The 23,422-nt window shown below is 34.4% G+C and overlaps 1 protein-coding gene across 2 annotated transcripts in view; it reads right to left on the reverse strand.

Annotated features, from left to right (window-relative positions):
* EEA1 (early endosome antigen 1) overlaps nt 1–23,422 on the reverse strand; it is a 144,578-nt gene that overhangs the window by 20,041 nt on the left and 101,115 nt on the right. For both annotated transcript variants that reach the window (XM_045830505.1, XM_045830506.1), the window contains 4 exons: nt 22,193–22,332; nt 16,980–17,310; nt 15,810–15,911; nt 13,043–13,237 (listed from right to left, as the gene is read on the reverse strand). In XM_045830505.1, the coding sequence (XP_045686461.1) occupies nt 13,043–13,237; nt 15,810–15,911; nt 16,980–17,310; nt 22,193–22,332 (768 nt within the window). The remainder of the gene's footprint in view (nt 1–13,042; nt 13,238–15,809; nt 15,912–16,979; nt 17,311–22,192; nt 22,333–23,422) is intronic.

The raw sequence follows: 23,422 nt of genomic DNA on the forward strand, positions 1-23,422 counted from the left end.
AAAGCTATTACTGTGTTAAAATTATTTTTTTCTCCTTGAAATAAAAAAAAAGCTAAGGAAATTTCTATAGGTCATCTTTGTTAACATCAAGGCAGAAAATGAAAATCTTTCAAAGGTTCAACTCCTCTAAACTCTAAACTTGTCTTTAGACTTTAAAAAGACTCAGGAGCTATGCACAAGTTATGCATTATTAAAATACATGTATGCATAGTATGCAGATAAACACTCAGTTTTTAAATATACTACTTTAATGAAACTGCAACCATCTTTTTGCAATACCCAATAGTTATGTCTTTGTTCACATCTTATCCAATCTCCCAGCAGTACTTGAATTAGGTGAGGATGTCTCCTCCCAGAAACACTTTCAGCCTGGTTTCTAGGCACCTTATATTTTAGGTTCTCCTACTTCACTGGTTGCTCCTTCTTAAATTTTTTTACTAGACTCTCTTCTTCTGTTTGACTTCTCAAAATTACAGAGTCCCAAGTTTCTGTTTCTGGCCTTCTTCTATTCTATTCTATTCTATATACAGTCTCTCTCTAGAAGATCTCAACTAGACTCAAGGCTTTAAATATTTATTTACAACTGACTCCTGAATTTATTGAGTTGGCCAAAAAATTCATTTATTTTCCTTTGTAAGATGGCTCTAGTAGCGCTTAGTCGTCTTTAACTTCATTAGAAACAATTTTGTTAGTTTGTATCATGACAGCTGTCCTATCAGCATGCATTTAAAAAATACTTATCAAAATTGGTGGGGATCCAAGGCGACAGAGGAGTAAATGGAAGCTACACTAAGCTCCTCCCAGGACCAAGATGGAATTACAACTAAATTGTAGAGAAATCACCCTAAATAACCATCTGAACACTAGCTGGAGAGAAGACTTATAACCAAGGACACAAAAAATAAACCACTTCATTACAATGAGCCTAGTAGGGAGTGCAGAGGAGGTGCAAGAGGGCTGGCTGGGCTCCCACAGGTGGCAGCTAAAGTTCCAGAGGGATCTTTCAGTGACTTGGAGGTCCCCCTGAGAAGTGTGAGGTCTGAACTCCAAGCTGAGCTCCCTAGTATACAGCACCAGAGCCAGAAAGGAACCCAGATAACATCCAGCTGTGAAAAACAGCAGGGTTTCTGTCTGCAGGGGACAAATGGCTAAAGATGCAGAGGCCCTCTTAAAGGACCAACACACAAAATTTCATTTATAGCAACTTACCTTGGGCTCTGGCACAGGGTGGGCAGACTGGACTAGAGGGGCTTGAGGAAAGTCTAGGGTTGGTGGCTCTGGGGAGAGTAAAAGCCACCAGGGTCCGCGTGCTGAATCATTACCCATACTGGAGGAGCTATCTCTCTCAGGCAGAGCACTCCTCTCCAAGTGGCACCAGCCTGAGAGGAAGCAATAGCCCCACTCACAAGAATTACTTTGCCTCAAGCTATGGAGCTTAAACTGGGCTGCTGGTTACAGATTAAGCCTATATCATTGATTAGTTTAACAACTAAGGCAGAAAATACAAAAAAGCAGCCAAAATGGGATGACAAAGAAACAGATACCAAATGAAAGAACAAGAGAATTCTCCAGAAGGAGAACTAGACAAAATGGAGGCAAGCAATTTATCAGATAGAGAGCTTAGAGTAATGATTATAAGGATACTCAAAAGCATGAAAAAAGACATAGAAATTGTAAAAAAGGACCAGTCAGAAATAAATAACGCACTATCTGAAGTAGATAATACACTGGAAGGAATAAACAGTAGGTTAGATGAAGCAGAAGATCAAATCAGTGATTTGGAAGATGAAGTACAAAAAACACACAGACATAGCAGCAAAAAGAAAACAGAATTAAGAAAAATGAGGAGAGCTTAAGAAACACTTTGGACAACATTAGGTGTAACAATAGCTACATCACAGGAATACCAGAAGGAGAAGAAAGTGAGCAAGGGATAGAGAACCCATTTGTACAAATGACTGAAAACTTCCCTAACCTACTGAAGAAAAAGACACATAAGCTCAGGAACCTCAGAGAGTCCCAAACAAGACGGACTCAAAGAGACCCACTGAAGGCACAACATAACTAAAATGATGAGGCTTAAAGACAAGGAGAGGATCCTAAAAGCCACAAGAGAAAAGCAGGTAGTTACCTACAAGGAGCACCAATTAGACTATCATCTGATTTCTCATTAGAAACATTTCTATTCATAGAAGCATGAAATATTCAAGATGGTGAAAAGCAAGGACTTAAAACCAAGGCTACTTTATCCAGCGAGGCTATCATTAAAAATTGAAAGGGAAATAAGGAGCTTCGCAGATAAGAAAAAGCTAAAGGAGTTTGTTACCACCAAACCAGTACTGTAACAAATGTTATAGGAGGAGGAGGAAAAAGAGGATATGAAGGAGGAAAAGGAGGAGGAGGGGGAGGAAAAGAAGGAGGAGGAGGAAAAAGAGGGAAAAAAAGGAAAAAAAGAGGAAAATAATCTAACAATAAAATAACACTAAGTAGGTATCTATCTAAATGTAAATGGCTTAAATGCTCGAACCAAAAGAAATTTGATACCTGAATGGATAAGAAAACAAGGCCCATATATATGCTTCCTCCAACAGACCATTTCATTTTTTTTCTTTGTGAATTTTTTTAAATTTTATTTTAATTGTTGTTCAAGTACAATTTTCTCTTTTACTCCCATCCCAGCCCACCCACCCAGCCCTCCCCACCTCCCTCCCATTTCCACCCACCCCTAGTTCATTTTGAATGATACAAAGAGACTAGAAGTAAAGGGATGGAAAAAATATTTCATGCAAATGGAAAGGAACAAAAAAGCCAGGGTAGCAGTACTCGTATCCAATAAAATAGGCTTTAAAACCAAGGCTATAGTAAGAGACAAAGGACACTACATAATGATAAAGGGAACAATCCAATAAGAGGATATAACCCTAGTAAATATTCACACACCCAACATAGGAGCTCCTAAATATGTGAAGCAAGTCTTGATGAACATAAAGGGAAAAATCAACAGAAATACAGTCATAGTCAGGGATTTTAATACCCCATTGACTTCGATGGATAGATCTTCCAGACAGAAAATCAACAAGGAGATAGCAGCCTTAAACGACACACTAGATCAAATGGATTTAATTAATATCTTCAGAGCATTTCCCTCCAAAGCAACAGAATATACATACTTTTCAAGTATATAAGAAAATGTATTCTAGGGTATACCTCATCTTAGGACATAAAACAAATCTCAATAAATTTAAGAAGACTGAAATTAGTAAAGCATCTTCTCTGACCACAATGCTATGAAACTAGAAATCAATCACAAGAACAACACTGAAAAACAAGCAAAGACATGGAAGCTAAATAACGTGTTACTAAACAATAAATGGGTCTACAATGGGTCTTATACTAAAGAAGTACAAGGGACTGTAAGAAAATATTATGAACAACCCTATGCCAACAAACTGGACAACCTGGACAAAATGGAAAAATTTCTAGAAACACACAATCTTCCAAAACTAAATCTGGAAGAATCAGAGAATCTGAATAGACAGATTATACCTAGTGAAATTAAAGCAGTAATCAAAAAACTCCCAACAAACAAAAGTCCTGGACTGGATGGCTTCACAGGTGAATTTTACCAAACATTCCAAGAAGAACTAACACCTCTGCTTCTCAAACTATTTCATAAAATTTAAGAGGAGGGAAGGCTCCCAAATTCATTTTATGAGGCCAGCATTATCCTAATTCCAAAACCAGATAAAGATACTACAAAGAAAGACAATTATAGGCCAATATCCCTGATGAAATACCATGCTAAAATTCTCAACAAAATATTAGCAAATTGAATACATTGATGCATCAAAAAGATCATACACCATGATCAAGTGGGATTTATTCTGGGAATGCAAGGTTGGTACAACAGTTGCAAATCTCTAAATGTGACTCACCACATAGACACCATGAAAGATAAAAAATCACATGATCCTTTCAATAGAGGCAGAAAAAGCATTTGATAGAATCCAGCCCCCATTTATGATAAAAACTCTCAGCAAAGTAGGATTAGAGGGAACATACCTAAACATAATAAAGGCCATATATGACAAACCCACTGCCAGCAACATACTCAATGGACAGAAACTATAAATACTCCTCTTAAGTAAGGAACAACACAGGTAAGTCTGCTTTTACTTCTCTTATTCAACATTAGTACTGGAAGTCCCAGTCACAGCAATCAGACAGGAAGAAGAAATAAAAGGTGTCCAAATTGGAAAGGAAGAAGTAAAACTGTCTTTATTTGCAGACGACATGATACTGTGCATAGAGAACCCTAAAGATTCCACCAAGAAACTACTGGAACTGATAAATGAATTCAGCAAAATAGCAGGATACAAAATTAATATCTAGAAGTTAATTGCATTATTATATGCCAATAACAAACTAACAGAAAGAGAAATTATGAAAACAATCCTATTTACAATTGCTACAAAAAAGAAAAAGATATCCAGGAATGAACCTAACCAAGAATGCAAAAGACCTGTACTCAGAAAATTATAAGACACCAAACAAAGAAAAAGAAGACAAAAATAGGTGAAAGCACATACTGTGTTCATGGATAGGAAGAATTAACATCATTAAAATGTCCATACTACCCAAAGCAATCTATAGATTCAATGCAATTCCAATCAAGATTCCAATGATATATTTCACAGAACGAGAATAAATATTTCAAAAAGTTACATGGAACACAAAAGGTCCCGCATAACAACAGCAATCCTGGGAAAGAAGAACAATGTTGGAGGAATCACGCTACCTAATATCAAACTATACTACAAGGCCATAGTAATCAAAAGAGCATGGTACTGGCATAAAAACAGACACACAGATCAATGGAACAGAATACAGAGCTCAGAAATAAACCCACATATTTATAGGCAATTAATATTTGACAGAGGAAACAAGCACATACAATGTGCTAAAGATATTTTATTTAATAAATGGTGTTGGAAAATTAGATAGATACATGCAAGAAATTAATCTAGACCACCTCCTTATACCACACATAAGAATACATTCAAAAAGAATAAAAAACTTAAATGTTAGACCCAAAACCATAAAAATCATAGAAGAGAACATAGGGAGCAAAATCTTGGACATTTCCTGTAGAAACTTTTATTTGAAAATATCTCCCCAGGCAAGGGGAGAAAAAAAAAATGGGACTACATTAAACTAAAAGGTTTTTGTTTAGCAAAGGAAATCATCAATGAAATAAAAAGACAACCCACTGAATGGGATAACATATTCACTGATACATATGATAAGGGGTTAATGTCCAGAAATTTATAAAGAACTTACAAAACTCAACAACTCCCCCCCAAAAACCCCCCAAACAATTAAAAAATGGGCAAAAGACCTGAACAAAGAGGACACACAGATGGCCAATGGACATATGAAAAAATGCTCAACTTTGCAATTCTCTTTCAGAGAAATGCAAATTAAAACCCCAATGAGATATCATCTTACACCTGTCACAATGGCTATCACCAATAAATCAACAAACAAGTGTCAGTGCCAGCAAGGATGTGGAGGAAGGGGAGCACGTTTGCACTGCTGGTAGGAATGTAGATTGGCGCAGCCACTGTGGAAAGCAGTATGGAGATACTTCAAAGAATTAAAAATGGATCTGCCTTTTGATTCAGTGATTCCACTTCTGTGAATATATCTGAAGGAACTCAAGGCACTAATTGGAAATAACATAATTACCCCTATGTCACTGGAGCATTATTTTACAGTCACCAAGATACGGAAGCAGCCCAAGTGCCCATCAATAGATGGGTGAATAAAACAACTGTGGGATATTTACACAATGGAATACCACTCAGCCATAAAAAAAAAGAAAATTTTACCCTTTGCGACAGTATGGATGGACCTGGAGAACATTATGCTAAGTGAAATAAGTCAGTCAGAGAATGACATGTGTCATATGATTTTACTCATAAGTGAAATCTAATGAACAAACTGAACGAACAAGGAAAATGGGGGCAGATTCACAGAAGGAGATCAGGCTGACAGCTAGTGGAGGGGCAGAGAGGAGATGGAAGGACTGAGCAAAAGTGCAAAAGGACTCATAGACATGGACAACAGTGTGGTGATTGCTGGGGAGTTATAAGAGGACCAAATGATAATAGAAAAAAATACAGTAAAGATTATAGTTGACTTTAAAATACTGAATTTTTGTGCAGCCATTTTAATATTGAAGATAGAAAAAGAGATGCAACATTTTTGATATGTTATGCTTTATTTCAAGAAAGGTAAAAATGCAATAGAGACAAAAAAGATTCGTTCAGTGTATGGAGAAGGTACTGTGACTAGTCAAATGTGTCAAAGTGGTTTGTGAAGTTTCTTGGTACTATTGACATTTTGGCCAAATGATTCTTTCCTGTGTGGCTGTCTTTATACACTGAAAGATGCTTAGCAGCACCCCTGGCCTCTGCCCACTAGAAACCAATAGCAAGAGACAGCTGACATACTCAAAATATTCAAATCAATAAAGTTATTGGTGAAAATGAAAAATGTGTTTTTTATTTTATGGGAAAAACTGAAAGGACTTTTTGGCCAAACCAATATTTCAAAAATTTGTATGGAACCACAAAAGACCCTGAATAGGAACAATGACCTTGAGAAAGATGAGCAAAATTGGAGGCATCACGCTACCTAATATCAAACTATACTACAAAGCCATGGTAATCAAAACAACATGGTACTGGCATTAAAACAGATACACAGATCAATGTAACACAACAGAGAGCCCAGAAATTAACACACACTTCTACAGTCAACTAATATCTGACAGAGGAAGCAAGCACATACAATGGGCTAAATATAGTTTATTTAATAAATGGTGTTGGGAAAATTGGACAGATATGTGCAAAAAAATGAAACTAGACCACCTTCTACCACACATGAGAATAAATTCAAAGTGGTTTAAAGACTTAAATGTTAGACCCCAAATCATAAAATTCATAAAAGAAAACATAGGCAGTAAATTCTCAGACATTGCTCATAGCAATATCTTTTCTGATATATCTCCTCAGGCAAGGGAAATACAAGAACAAATAAAATGGGTCTACATCAAACTAAAAAGTTTTTGTATGGCAAAGGAAACCATTGACAAAATAAAAAGCCAACCCACTAAATGAGAGAACATACTCATTGATATATTTTATAAGGTGTTAATATCCAAAATATATAAAAAACTTATAAAACTCAACACCAAACAATTATACAAAATCATCCACTTCTAACACTTTAGTTCATGCCATCATCATGTACTGTCTGAACTACTGCAATAGTTTTTCAATGCTTTCTTTGCTTGCTCATTTATCTCCCTTTAGTCAGACAGTACCATTCTCTGCTCAAAATTCTCCAATTGATTCTAATTGTCCTTAGAATGAAGTATATCATTCTTTGTTGTCTTATAATCTACAAGTTTGCATGTATATGCTTTGATCCCCACTTCTCTGAGCTCATCTCATATTACACTTCTTCTCTCCCACTATTCTTAACCTATACTGGTCTTCTGTTTTTAGAAAATATCAAGCTGTTCTAGTCTTAAAATCTGTACACCAATTGTGTACCCTGACATCTGTACAGACAGCTCTTGTATTCCATGTAGCAGCACAAAGCTCTTCACAGAGAGGCTTCTGCGATACCCAATCTTTAGTAAGACAACCAGGTCCTGTGGGGGAATAGGAACAGAAGGGCCACTCCTCATGTGGGGAGCGCCTTTGGCCACCCTCTCTCCTAGAGGGCGCCTGGTCTCCATCCCCAAGCAGACTTTTATTGAGAAAACAGACTTAGTTTGTGGATTCACAGTCTGGCAGAAAAGATTAAGAGATGTAGGTGACTTACAAAGGTAAGGACAGAACTCCTGCTGTGATTTCAGGGAAGGTTTGGGGTTTTCACATATGGGTCAAAGGGCTAGTTTTGGTTTCCTGTCTGTGCTTTTAAATTCCAAGTTAATAACATCCTCCAGCAAACAGATCTCACAGGATCTTGCATATTCTATGTCCCAGGCCTGATCAACCCGGGGGTCTGCTGTTTCTGACCTGGGCCACCCCTGCTATCCTGAGTTAACAGAGAAGACAAAGGCAGCCAGGAGACTTGGATTTCTCACATCTAAGAACAAGGACTCAGGCTTTGACAAAGCCAAGGGGGCAGGGGTCAATGTCAATCACCCCTTCATTTCCACAGCCCCGAATCTCTTCCCAGAAGCCTCCACATGATCATGCCTGTCTTAGGCATTTCCCTCCGTGGGAAATCTTACCCGTCATTGGCTAACTGATCAAGCTAGGATGTTTCAGCACAGAATAGGCAGCGTTCATGCCAGGGAAATAAGTTTTGTCTCCTTCAGTGGCTCCTGGCCCGGAGGTCTTTCACTCAGCCTAAGTCACGGGGGGTTACAGCTTCCTGAGACCAGGCAGGGCAGCCCCCAACAATACTTAACCTATACTGGCCTTCTCTTTTTAGAAAATATCAAGCTGTTCTAGTCTTAAAGTCTATACACCAGTTGTGTCCCCTGACCTTTGTACAGGAAGCTCTTGTATTCCATGTAGCAGCACAAAGCTCTTCGCGGAGAGGCTTCTGCGATACCCAATCTTTAGTAAGACTCTGCCCCATCGCTGTCTTTCACATCACCCTATTTAGTATGTTTCCCTAAGAAAGTATAAGCTCCATGAAAACAGGTTCCTTGTCTGTTCACAGCTCTATGTCCAACACCCAGAATTTATGTGGTGACATAAAACAGGTGCCTAGTAATATTTTGAATAAATAAATAAATAATAGATTTGAGGTGGAAAAACCAAAATGTCTATTAAGAGGCTATTGTAATGACCCAAATAAGAGAAAAAGATAGCCTGGATCAAGACTGGCAGTGGGAAATTAGAAGAGGATGGATAGAGACCGAGGAGGCAGGTGGCCAGAAGGTGGTGCTAATTGCCTATGGAGAAAAGTGGGGTTCATCCCCCGCCCCCACATGTCACCTGGTAACATCCTGTATTACCTCTCTTTCATTTCCTATAATTTAGATTTTTTTATAATGTTGAATTCCTGGACATATTTTTTCATATTGAAGACTATACTGTATTTACACACACACACAGATATACATACATATATATGTTCTTTGTAGAACACTACTTATTTTCTTTAACATTTTTCACAGACCTAGTGTTCTTTCTCTTTTATAACCTTTGTGGCTGTCAACTAAGCCCTCTGTGAAGCCTCAACAATGACCATAATGACCCTTTAGGCTTATATCTGGGCCTTCATTGTCTTTACTCTGACAGAATGATTCTTTCATTCATTTTTAAAAAAATAGTGATGATAGCTTATTTGTGAAAAGACACAGTTCTCTAACTCTGAGGAACTCAAATCTAGCAGTGGGATAGCTGAATTATCAAAAATTTAAAAATTTAAAAAACACCCTGGCCAGTGTGGCTCAGTGGTGTAGAGCATCAGTCCTGTACACCAAAAGGCTGCAGGTTTAATTCCTGCCCAAGGCACATGCCTAAGTTGCTGGTTTAGACCCTGGTTTGAGCACACAAGACAGGCAACTGATTGATGTTTCTCTTACAACCATATTTCTCCCCCTCCCTTCCCCTCTCTCTAGGATCAGTGAGCATGTCCTTGGGTGAGGATAAAAAAAAAATTTTTTTTAAACAGATCAAGGCAACAGTTTGATAATTGCTTTAATAGCAGTAAACCCCAAAGGAGACTACAGGAGGTTTAGACATTTACAATTTATTCTTCAACAAACCATAAGCCATTTCTCTAAAAAACCACAATTTCTGAATGTGTTTTTAGGTCTGAACACATTTCTCCTTTATTAAAAACCTTTAGTCCTCCTATATTAAAAATTTAAAGTGGAAACAATTATATACATCAACTGTGATCTGGCTTCATCTAATTTTGTGGCCAAATCTCCCCTCACTTCTCCACTTACCATGCACTACAATAGGTAATATTCCAAATGACATTGTTTAAGTTTTGCAAACTTTGTTAGTATTATTTCCTGTCTTTGAAATGCCTGACTTCCACTTTTTTTAATGTTGTAAGATTATAATAATTATCTTTAAAGGCCCAGCTCTAATGCTAGTTCCATCAGAAAGGCAGTCAAAATTTACACTAAATTGTAATTTTTCTTATATTTCTATTTAAGTTCTTGTTTTATTCTCATTTATTACAGCTTTTTCTTTACATACTAGCTTCCTCATTAAATTATAAGCTGCTTGAGAGTAGGAGGTTATATACTATTCATTCTGTATTCCCACACTAGGTTTTGAATAAAGTGGGTACAGTAACTGTTGACTTACAGCTTGCTTGCTGGATCCTTGATCAATGGCTCCTAAGGAATCATATATATATGACTATATATAAATGTACATATGTGTGTGATTATGTAATAATTATATGTAAATAAAAAATAGAATTAGATGTAAATATATACACATAAAAATATGTGTGTTTCGTGTGTGTGTGTGTACATATACACAATATACATCTACACCCATGTAAACATTATCCTTGTTTTCTTATTTCACTGTGGACCAGTGATAACTTTGTGACAGACCATCGCATTAAGCTACCATGCTCACTGACACTCTTAGGTCATAGTTTGCTAAACTTCCATATAATACTCAACAACTTTTTGCTCCCATATTGCACTGGGCACAGTACTAGGTGCTTTGAATACATTATCTCCATCACTACAACTGTTCCATTACCCCATTTTATTTAGCTCAGAAACATAAATCACTTACTCCCCTGTGAGCATAAATCTAATGTATGTTACATAAAATTTAAATTAAGATTTGCCTGGATCCAAAATTTATCTTCTTTCCATGATGCTATACTAGACCCTTCCTCAATAAAACCTAACCATTCTTGCCTTTCAATGATTCTCCAGTTATTCTAAATTCCAAGTCTAATTTCCAGAGACTAGCTATCTGCCCAATAGTCCCCAAAATACTGTCCTTCCCAAAGTTGAAAAATGTGTTCCTTATTCTAGGATCCATACTAACATAAGTGAACTAGTGGTATGGCTGAATGTTTGCCACTCCCAAATTCATATGTTGAAACACTAATACCCAATGTGATGGTACTTAGAGGTGGTGCCTTTGGGAGGTAACTAGGTCATCAGGGTGCAGTTCTCAGGATCCTTATAAAAATAAACATAAGAAAGATAACCCCTCTCTGCCATATGAGGTTATTATAGTGAGAAGGCTGCTGCAACAAAACATAATGTAGGCCCTCACCAGAAACTGGATAAGTCAAGTGCCTTTATCTTAGACTCCCCAGCTTCCAGAACTGTGAGAAATCAAGGTATTATCCAAGCCACCAGGTCTATGGTACTTTTGCTATAGCAGTCTGAACTAAAACAATTACCAATATGAACATTTCCTATTGATCTAGTAAAACCATGCAAGATACAGGCAATATACATTCATCATAAATCTGAAAGAAATTTTATTATAATCAATAATTTAATGAAAAAAGAAAGTATGATAAAATGGTGTTTTTAAAATTAACTAATTATGATGCTATAAAAGTGAAGATCTGGGGAATACTTGGATACAAGTCTAATAGATTTTGAAAAAATGACCAAGATACTAAAGCACACAACAAAATATGTATTATGATATATATATATATATATATATATATATATACTGACCTGTGATTATATATAACAACACATAAAAGGGGTACAAGAATTTGTCTACTCTTGTTTATATTATTAGAAAATTACTCTTTTATAAAGTGGCATAATAATAATTATAAAAACACTAGTCAATGTAAAATATATATATAGAATTAATATTTTTATCACAGCTATCTTAATGATATGACATGTTTTGTTTGCTCTACATAGCAGGGATTTTATTTCTATTGTCTCCATGGAACACTTAATATGCATGTACCAAAGGTGGGGAAACATTCATTTTGTTCAAATAACAGGTATGGTCCATTTTTATCAACTCTTGATCTGGACAAGTATTAAAACATTTAAAATCAAAACAGATGCTTAAATAGATGCTAAACCTATTAGAATAGGCTTAGAAATGAAAGCCATGATGATAACTTAAAATATCAAATGATTTATAACTATATAAAATCTCCCCTACTGAAATTTTTAAAATACTCAATTTGTGATTTTTGTTCTTATTTTCCCTTAATAATAATAATTTATTTTTAAATTCCTTTAAAATTTTCTAAACATTAGAAATGTTGTATTAAGCATTCTCTTAGTAAGTGTTAGTTATATGTTAATTTACAAAAAGATCATTTTAAATCAATTGGACAAATGATTAGTTCTAGAATTTTAAAAACAAATTATCTGACAATGGTTATAGCAAATAAGAATATGGACTTAGATCTTTTTTCTTTTTTCTTGAACTTACTGAGGTGACATTGGTTAATAAAATTATATAGGTTTCAGATGTACAATTCTATAACACATCATCTGTATATTGTATTGTGTACTTACCACCCCAAGTCAAGTCTCCCTCCATCACCATTTATCCCCCCTGTGGCCTCTCTACGTCCCCCACCCCTTTTCCCTCTGGTAATCACCAGACTGTTGTCTGTGTGGAGTTATGTCAAAAAATTAAAAATGGAACTACCTTATGACTCAGAGATACCACTTCTTGGAATATATCTAAAGAAACCTGAAATACTAATTTGAAAGAATATATACACCTCTATGTTCATTGCAGTGTTATTTACAATAGCCAAGATTTGGAAGCAGCCCAAGCATCCCTGAGTAAATGAGTACATAAAAAAAGCTGTGGTACATTTACACAATGGAATACTACTTGGCCATAAAAAGATGGACTTAGATATTTAAATATATCATTCAGTACTTTTACACACTTAATTTAGAAATATGTTAAGCATATATGAATTTTCTTTGTTGCAATTCATCTGTTTAATTGTTATATTACCTTAATTATAAAGTTTTTCTTCCCATGAGAAGGAAACAAACATATATCACTACCTTTTGTGAAATAGCAATTTTAACTTCTCCTTGGAGTGCTTCAATTTGCTTTTTCTTCTGTTCAGTCAATTGCTTTAGCTCATTTATGCTCTCCTGAAGTTGCTGTTCTTCTTTTTCCTTTTGTTTTAAATTATTCTGGGCCTGTGTGAGTTGTCCCTGCATTGAATTGAGTTCCACCTTCAACTGATGAGAAGTCTAAAAGAAAAGAAAATCTCTTTAGTATTCATTTTATTCATCAAACACACATTTACTGAGTACTACACGCCAACCACTATTCTAGGTAGAAATTACTGAGCCTGTTGGCGACAGGTAATTAGTAGTAAAACAAAACAAAACAAAAAAATCCTTACTTTTGTGGAACTTTCATAATTGACACTATTCACTATTAGATGACACAATGGATTAATCTTCAATATTTGTTTAATTCTAACTTCCATTTAAATTTATGATTATGTATTTGGATAGAGCTTATAAATGAACTAGACTAGTATTTCCTTGTGTCACAGAAAATAAAAATATCAACATCGGTCTTTAGACTAGCAGAATGTCTAATGTCTTTCTGAATATTCTCAAAATGCTGAGACTGCTGACCATGGTTAATCAGAAAGAATAACTCTGTATTAACTATGATAGAAATTAAAATAACTTTTGGCAAATACGTTTAGTATCTGTCTGATGATGCTAAAGTATACCACTCAATAGTTTCCTCATTTAGAGAAATTGGACATATTTTGTTACTATCTTATTTTTATAATCTACTAGCATATATTTCTATTCAAAATTATATATATATAGAAGTTCATATTGAGGTTTCTCTGTGGCCAAAGTGAACTACTGCTATCTCCTACCCTTTCAGCCAAAGTCATGTTTTCATGTTCTATGTATATTTCTTTAAGATACTAATTTGAGCATTTGAACATATTGAACATTACAGTACTTTTTAAAACAACTATCAGTACTATATACAGATGCTCCAGATATTTCCAATGCAAAGGAAAACATTTTTTGTGTAAAATAAGAGTCAGGTAAAGTAACAATAATGATGATTATACTATGATAAGCAATAATAAAATAATAGCTGAAATAAAACATTCAGCATTTATTTTGTTCTAAGCACTTTAAAATATATTAGGCCACTTATTTCTCACAATTATCCTATGACATAGATTTTATTATTAGCATCACTGTACTGCTGAGGAAACAGGAGCAAAGACAGATTAAGCAACCTGCTTAAAACAAGGCAAGACAGCAAGGCTAATAAATGGCATAGCCAGTAAATATTTCTGGACAATCTAGATTCAGAGCTTCACCACTAAGCCAACATAATTTCATATTAAAGACTTGTCAGCGATAGGTTTTGCTGCTTTATCAAATCAGATCTCTAGAAAACTACATGTCTGAACACTAGTTGTTAGAGGTATGTCTTCAGAAAATAACACCATGTTAAAACAATTTATTTATTCATTTACTTGTTTGTTCTTGATAGAGAGCAACTGAAGCATTAACCATAGGAAAAAAAAATCTCTTGATTATTATTCAACCATTAACAAGTACACCATTATTATAAATGTCCATGAAATAAAGAGCCCTTAGAAGGTCATTTCCATGGAAAGTCTATAAAGATTTTTCCAACTATAATAACATTCATTAATTTAGATTTGTTGGGAACCACCCTGCCTGATTTCAGAAGCTATAACCCCAACCCTGCCCCCCTCCCCACCATGGCTAAGGCTGAATGAGCAACCTTTGGACCATAAGCCACTAAGGAGACAAAGCTTATCTCCCTGGCAGGAGCACCGCCTCTGCTCCTTTTACTTCACCCTGCCTGGCCCCTAATGCCTGATCGGTTAGCCAATGACAAGTAAGATTCCCCAAGGGCAGGGGGGAGGCGACCTAAGACAGGCAGATCACGGGGAGGCCCTCAGGGAAGGACTTGGGGGCTATGGAGAAAGGGGGTGATGGACCCTAACCCCTCAGCTTTGACAAAGCCTGAGTCCTCATTCTGTCTTCAAGAAGTCTCCTAATCTCTTGGTTGCCTTACTTCCCCTGCCTGACTTAAGCATGAAACAATGACAGAGGGTGGTGCAGCCCTGTGCTGGAAAGGGCAGGTTCCCTAGGGCAATCAGGCCTAAGAAAGAATATGTAAAATCCTATGAAACCTGTTTTGTTTAGAATGCTCTCAATTAAATGATAAGGGTCCAAGCAGGAAGTGAGTTTGTTCCCCAAAGTTTGACTATCTGACCCTGACTCAAAATAGGCCCTCAGAGTTCTTTGTATGTTATCTATTGTTTGATCCTTACTGCCTGACATTGATTAAAGAGCTTTAACTGTATTCCTGTGCAAACAAACCCAATAAAAGCCCATTGAGGAAAAGGCTCTTGGACCTTCTCCTCTGAGAGATCAGCCACCTTTCCTCCTCAAGCAGATCATGTCTTGGTAGACTTATTCTCATCTGCAGTGGCTGGGGGCAGGGGCCTATGGGCAGAGCCCCCCCAACATAGATTATCTAACCATAACTCAATAGTTAGTGGACTCACTTTGCCATCTTTATTAATCACAATCCTCAATTTTGGGCCTTTTATTATAAACTAATAAATTTTTTAGTAATAGGTAGAACATAAATTTTAGTTTTAAAATATATATATATATGATTCATTACATTTCAGAGAAATAAACCTTCCTTGGACCTAAACATCAGTGTGAAAATATTTTTAAAATACCAAGATCTTTTATACTTTACATATCTTATGTTATAAAAAACTATTACCTCTTTTTCTTTTTCAAGTGACTTTTTCAGTTCATTCTGTTCCTTAAGTGTGCTTTCCATCTGGACTTGAAATTGATGCTTTAATTCTTTGCAAGTTTTTTCCTAAAAAAATGGAAACTACATTATGCAGAAAATATTTGTAGTAAGTTTAGGAAGTTTGATTTATAAACTTAGAAAGATACACAGAAAGAAATAAACTAGAATCACTAATGTTTTAAGATGAGATAGAATCTTTCACTTCAATTATAAAAACAAGCAAATATTAGAGCAGTAAAGGGAGAGACAGGAAAAGGCTAAGAGTTTCTATTATCAACCAACAGCCACAATAAATATTTTAGATAATATTTAGGCAAGACTTTAGAACACTTTTATGTCACAATGTTAATTATAATTAATTAACTTGTCATGCATGGAAGCATGAAATTTTTTTAACAGAAAGTTAACACTAAACTAAACACTAAATAAAAAATAGTCACAATTTAAGAGGGAAGATATACAGATAAAAGATGTTTTTACCAAACAGAAAGGAACATAAAGTTAACATACTAATATCATGTTTTTTATACTACTAAACATTTTCCGCAACTTTCATATGGAGAACAAAAGGATTTTACTTTCACTGTTATTCTATGTTAAAATATTTCTGAGAATACATTCCCCTTAAAGCATTTTGAGACTGTGAGACTTTTTTCCTCTGTAGTTTACATAGGTTTTATGGTATCTCTAAAACATGGTATAGTGACAGTTTTAGAATATTCAATAAATATTACAGTACCAGAATTAATTGGAGTGATCTTCCAATTAATCGTGATCTTCCTAGACTTTTTTCCTTTTTCTTTCTCAGACATGTGAATAACATTTCAATCAACAGCTCTGTTGTCTGTGGAACTGTCCCTGAGAACACACCTGCTGCTGTCTCTCCCAAATCTCACATCATACTAGCAACAGACTAAGATCGTGTATTCAACCAGAAACTCCCTGGGTCCCTGGAAAACTGCACATGCACGTGACAAGACCTTTTTCGGGTTAAGCTCCCAATTCCTTTCCTCATAAGAACTATTCAAATTATTCAATTGTAGGATCAAAAGTCAACAGTGAATTAAGTAGAAAAATCACTACATTTTAATTAAAAATCACTTCTATCTAAGAAAATAAATGTAAACAACTAACCAAATCTGATATAGCAGCCATTCCTTTCTGATTTTCCTTTTCAAATTCACTTTTGGAATTTTTCAAAGTATCAGAAACTTTTGATAATTTCTCTTTTGTTTCAGAAAGCTCTACCATTAGAGTTTCTTTCTCCATCTTCACTTTTTGTAGTTCTGTTACTGCTGTTTGAAATTTGTTACTCAATTCCTTGTGCTGCATCTTTGCATCTTGACTCAAATTTTCAATTTCTTTTTTAAGAATTACTTTTTCTTCCTCTTGCTTAGTAAGCATTTGCTTAATATTTTCAAGGGCTTCAGATTTTTTCTGTAGGTCCAATTTTGTACTGGATACTCTAAATAGTAAAAAAAACAATTTTTAAAAAAACAATGTATAATTTACCATTCTTAATTTGCCACTCAAAATTAATGATTATTGAGTTTTAAAACTTTCTTGTGTAGTTAAGTAAAAAACACACACACACACAATTTAATGTCCACAATCAAAAAATGTCTCAAAATATATGATGTGATCATTGAACAGATGAAGATGATTTTCCTCAAGTGAAATAAGATAGTAGTAAAGCCAAGAGCATCTGGCTTAAGCCTCCTGACTTAATTCAGTCTTATCCACCACAACGGATCCAAACAAACCCTGCATGTAACAAACCCTCTAGTATAAAATAGCCAGAAAAGTTTTTCCATGTACCCTACAGAACATATTTATTGTGCTATCGTCCAAGTAAGTACATAGAGAACTTTGCCTCTTCTCTTTAAAACATAAAATATACAATGTGTTTGATAGGTCTTAAACTTCAAAACATGTAAGGTTAACCCAGAAAAAATAAATTAAAAAAACAAATATTTCATTTTAAACAAAGAGGAAACACAAGAGATGCATTTTAATTCTAGAGCTTAGCAGATTATACAAGAGATGTTATCATTTGTCCCTAACATAAGTTTTCTACTCCTGAATACATAAACAACAATAATGAGGAAATGTATATATAACTTTGGGAAAATTAAAGACTTTTATTGTTTTCATAAAAGGAATGAATTATATATATATTTATACATATATCTGTATATTTGTGTGTATATATATTCCTATATATATCAACAAAACACAAATATTAAATATCAACCATTTTCTACACTGAAAATAAAACCAGATGCTAGGTAATATTTTTTTGAATGCACATGATTTCCAATGTAGTTTATAATCATTACAAACTGAATAAGATGTTAAAGAGAGGTTGTAAAAGGTGTACTAGCCACACATTTGAATTCATATATGAATACAATACCAGAACCTTGAACTTTTCCAACATTTAGTCCCAGAAACTTACTTTTACTTCCTAAATAAAGCTAGAAGAGATGAAGTTAAGTACACTCATAGGATATCGCACCTCACTGATTTTAACGATCTAAATAGAAAAGGCATTATACTAACATTATTTTACCACTTTAATATAGTTAAAAATCCCAATTAAAAAAAAACTATAAAATTAGGAGTTGACATATTCATTTACTATGCTACTGAACCTTTCCATAAATAATTATTTTAAAATCAGATTATGTTAAAAAAAAAGAAGGTAAAGAGACATAAAGGCTTGTAGTCATTACAAAGTTGTTTATTTTTTTAAAGTTCCTAAAGTAATAAATAAATCCATAATCCTAGGTGGAAACTTTAATACTTTTTTTCTCAGAAACTGATAGAATAACCAGAGGAAAAAACCCGGCAAGATAATATCAGATTAGAACTGCATTACCAACCACCTTGATCTGAGATTCATACAACACTTTACCCAAAAACACAGTACACACATGTGCACATGAAAAATTAACCAAGATAAACCATACACTGGTCCACAAATAAGACAGTCTAAAAAGTCTCAATTTTACATAATATTAGAAATAAGTAATGTAAGAAAATAAGCCTTCTAATATTAGAAAATAAATAACATATGTATGTCTAAATCACCCCAACATAAAAGAAGAAATCACAAAGGATATTAGAAAATACATTAAACTTCACTGTAATGAAAATATATTGTACAATGTGAGTTGAAAAGAAAGAGCTGGATGCTGATGGACTTTGAGCAAGGGGAGCCCTGCACCTGGTTATTTAAGATGAGCCCTGGGATCGAGGGGAGGTTTGGTCAAACACGAGATATGTTTATCCAGCTCTCCATTTCTAGTACTCTACACATAAGAAATGTTTAAGTAAAGTACATGGGCAAAAATGATTTTGCTACTTTAGAAAAATGTTTCCTTGCCCCAATATGATACAGAAGCCTCTGAGTGAGTGCTGAAGCATGAGAATAGAACACAGAATGGAAATGGATCCATTTCCATTGAGTTCACTAAAAATGAAAAGAAACTAAAGGTCCAGGGGTATTGGGAAAGAGAAGAAGAACCAAAACAGAAGTAATCTTCATGAACCAATGACTGGGTTCCAGAGGTAAAGAACCATTTGGTTGGTGATAAAAAGAATCAGATGTGTTCCCCAAATATGTTGGCAATGGAAACTATGATGCAAACAGTGAGAAGAAAAGCCATTTGAGGCACAAAATGTAGCTATATCCTCAAATTCAAAGTATCAGGACCCAATTTAATAGATGTGAGAACAAGAAATTTGTCAACCCACAGCTAGCATCATACTCCATGGTCAAAACATTAAAGTGTTTCCCTTAAGATCAAGAACAAGAAAGGAATATCAGATTTCATCACTCTTATCCAACACAGTACTGGAAGTCCTGGCCACAGAAATCAGAAAAAAAGAAGAAATAAAAGGCATCCAAATTGGAAAGCAAGAAGTAAAACTGTCATCATTTGCAGACAACATGATAGTATATAGAGAGAACCCTAAAGATTCCAACAAAAAACTAAGAACTGATAAATTAATTCAGTAAAGTAGCAGGTTACAAAATAAATACCCAGAAATCAGTTGCATTTTTATACACCAATAAGGAACTATCAGAAAGGGAAATAAAGAAAAAAATCCCACTCACAATTGCTTCACAGAAAAATTAAATGCCTAAGAATAAATTTAACCAAGGATGTAAAAAACCTGTATGTGGAAAATTGTAAGATACTGAAGAAAAATACTGAAGAAGATATAAATAAATGAAAGTACATATACCATGTTCATGGATAGGAAGATTTAATATCATGAAAATGTCCATACTACCCAAAGCAATCTATAGCATAGATTTAACACAATTTGCATCAAGATACCAACAGTGTTTTTCACAGAACTAGAACAAATACTCCAAAATTTACATGGAACCACAACAGACCTCAAATAGCCACAGCAATCTAGAGAAAAAAGAACAAATTTGGAGGAATAATCATGCTACCTGGTATCAAACTGTACTACAAGGCCATTGAAATCAAAACAGCATGGTACTGGCATAAAAACTGATGTATAGATCAAAAGAACAGAAGAGCTCAGAAAAAAAAACCCACATCTTTATAGTCAATTAATAGTTGACAAAGGAGGCCAGAACATACAATGGGCTAAAGACAGTCTGTTCAATAAATGGTATTGGGAAAATTGGACAGACACATGCAAAAAATGAAAGTAGACCACTGCCACACACAAGAATAAATTCAAAGTGGTTTCAAGACTTAATTCTTGGACCCAAAACCACAAAATTCCTAGAAGAAAACATAAGCAGTAAAATCTTGGGCATTTCTCATAGCAATGTTTTTTTCTGATGTGTCTCCTTGGGCAAGGGAAACAAAAGAATAGAATAAACAAATGGGACTACATCAAAACTAAAAGGATATGCACAGCAAAGGAAACAATCAACAAAATGAAAAGACAATCCACTGAATGAAAGAACATATTCAACTTATACATCTGATAAGGGATTAATATCCAAAATTTATAAAGAACTTGTAAAATTCAACACCAAAAAAATAAACAATCCAACTAAAAAATGGGCAAAGGACCTGAACAGACACTTCTCCAAAAAGAGCACACAGATGCTCAACAGACATATGAAAAATGCTCAAGTCATTAATCATCAGAGAAATGCAAATTAAAACCACAATGAGATATCACTTCACATCTGTCAGAATGGCTATCACATCAATAAATCAACAAACAATAACTGTTGGGGAGGAAGTAGAGAAAGGGGAAGAAACCCCTGAACACTGTTGATGGGAATGAGAACTGGTGCGGTCACTAAGGAAAGCAGTATGAAGTTACCTCAAAAAAAGCCTTATGACCCAGAAATTCTACTTCTTGGGAATTTATCCAAAGAAACATGAAACAATCATTTGAAAGAATATATGACCCCTATGTTCATTGCAGCATTATTTACAATAGCCAAGATATGGAAGCAGCTCAAGTGCCCATCAGTAGATGAGTCAATAAAACAGCTATGATACTTTACACAATAGAATACTACTTGGCTTTAAAAAAGAAAGAAATTTTACCCTTTGCAACAGCATGCATGGACCTGGAGAACATCATGCTAAGTGAAATAAGCCAGGAAAAAGACAAATACCATATGATTTCACTCATATGTGGAATCTAATGAGCAAACTGAAGTAACAAGCAGAATAGAGACAGACTCACAGATAGAGGGCAGGCTCTGGGGGTTGGGGTAAGTGCGAGTTGTGGAAGGACTGAGCAAAAAAGAAAAAGAATTCATGGACACAGGCAACAGTGTGCTGACTGCAGTGGGGAGAAGGGTGGGTGGAGGTGGAAGAGGGTATAAGGGGGATAAATACTCATAGGAAGAAATATAATAAAAAATAAACTATTAAAAATAAAATAAAATAAAAACATGCTCATAAATATAGACAATTTGCCAAAATGCATCATAAAGCTAAAATACATAATTTCTTACAATAAAGTATTGATTCCTACTTTGTACTATGCCCCAAAGCAGCAGCCTTGCTGTTCTTGGGTGATTATATCTAAACACCCTTCTATTTTTTTAATTTACATTAACTTTTACAAACTGGTGAACAACTGAAAACAATTGCTTTAACCCAGAGAAATCAGTACCACATTACTACTGTTGACAACTCAAATTTTCAGTAGTGAAGGTAAATTTAACCTACTATGATGGCTTTATTTTTTCATTTACATTAATATCAGCTGTTTATAGAATCAACACAAATATTTACTAAATCCTTAAGCACTGTTTTAACAAAATTAAAATTTTAAAAGTTGTAATAGTTAAATTATAATCTTTCCTCTTAAGTAGTTAAGCTTACATTTCTTTCTCCATTTCCAGTTGCTTAGTCAATTCTGTGGTTCTAAGTTCTAAATCTGTGTTCAGCTGTCTTTGCTGTTGTAGTTCCTGTGAAGCTTGCTCCTTGCTTGCTTTAACTTCAAGAATATCAGCTTCCAGTTTCTATGAAAAAATAATATAGTAACCATTTCAATGTCAAAAATTATTTTAAATATTGTAACATTTTTGTTTTATACTCAAATTGCTGTTGACATAATACACAAAAAGAGTCATAAAATACTTGTTTAAATAAAAAAATACATCCTGAAGCCATTATTGAGTAAAGAAGCCACTTGTCTTGAAATATTTCAGAGGAGCTAGCAGCAGGTGTTACACATGATAGTCACTAAGTTATTACTTTTAAAATGGTCTGGAAGAGACTAAACTTAAAACAATTATATTTATAATGAGTAAAAATTACTACTTCAAGTATGAAAAATAAGTAAAAAGTTCATATATAGGCCCTCTTAAAACATATTATCCTCTGTATTCACAACACTGATGTTATTATGGGTGTTCAAAACCAAAATGAAGCTCTCTTATCATCCTTCTCATAACACCTATTAACCCTAAATATAAAGCAATTAAATTCCTGATTTTGCTTCTCTAGTCTCTTAGTCTACAGATTGTTCTTCACAGTGTAGTGTCCCTCAGACAGAATCACATAACTATGTATATTTTTACAAATTTCCAAAATCTAACTGTTAAGTATATAGGATGAATATCTATAAATAATGCATTTTCTTATATAGTTGTAATAATTTTACACTCTATTTTATAAACTAATCTAGGTACCTGTGACTCTTACTTGATATTTTTATTGGATATTTGATATAATAATCTATAACAATATGTTGATATAAAACATATGGAATACTTTATAAAATAATAATTATAAAATGTTAAAGATCTGACAAATGCAATATACACTACTGATTCTAAAAAAACTATTTTAAAAGATACCCAAATAGAATTCTCATTAGGTACTTTTCAGTGAAATAGTTTTTTCTATGCTTTCAATTATTACATAAATTTGTTATTATTATTATCACTGGCCATAAAGCAAAAAGAAAGAAACCCATAAAGAAAATTGTAAATGTAATTCTTTTTCTATGTAATATATATTGGCATGGCTGTACATATATACATATATACATTCAATGATTGTATAATGGTTCAGAAGTGCTTCATTTGATTGTGATGGTTGATTGAC

The sequence above is a fragment of the Phyllostomus hastatus genome, unplaced genomic scaffold, assembly GCF_019186645.2.
Source record: "Phyllostomus hastatus isolate PE091 unplaced genomic scaffold, TTU_PhHast_1.1 phas_contig_152, whole genome shotgun sequence".
Lineage (NCBI taxonomy): Eukaryota > Metazoa > Chordata > Mammalia > Chiroptera > Phyllostomidae > Phyllostomus > Phyllostomus hastatus.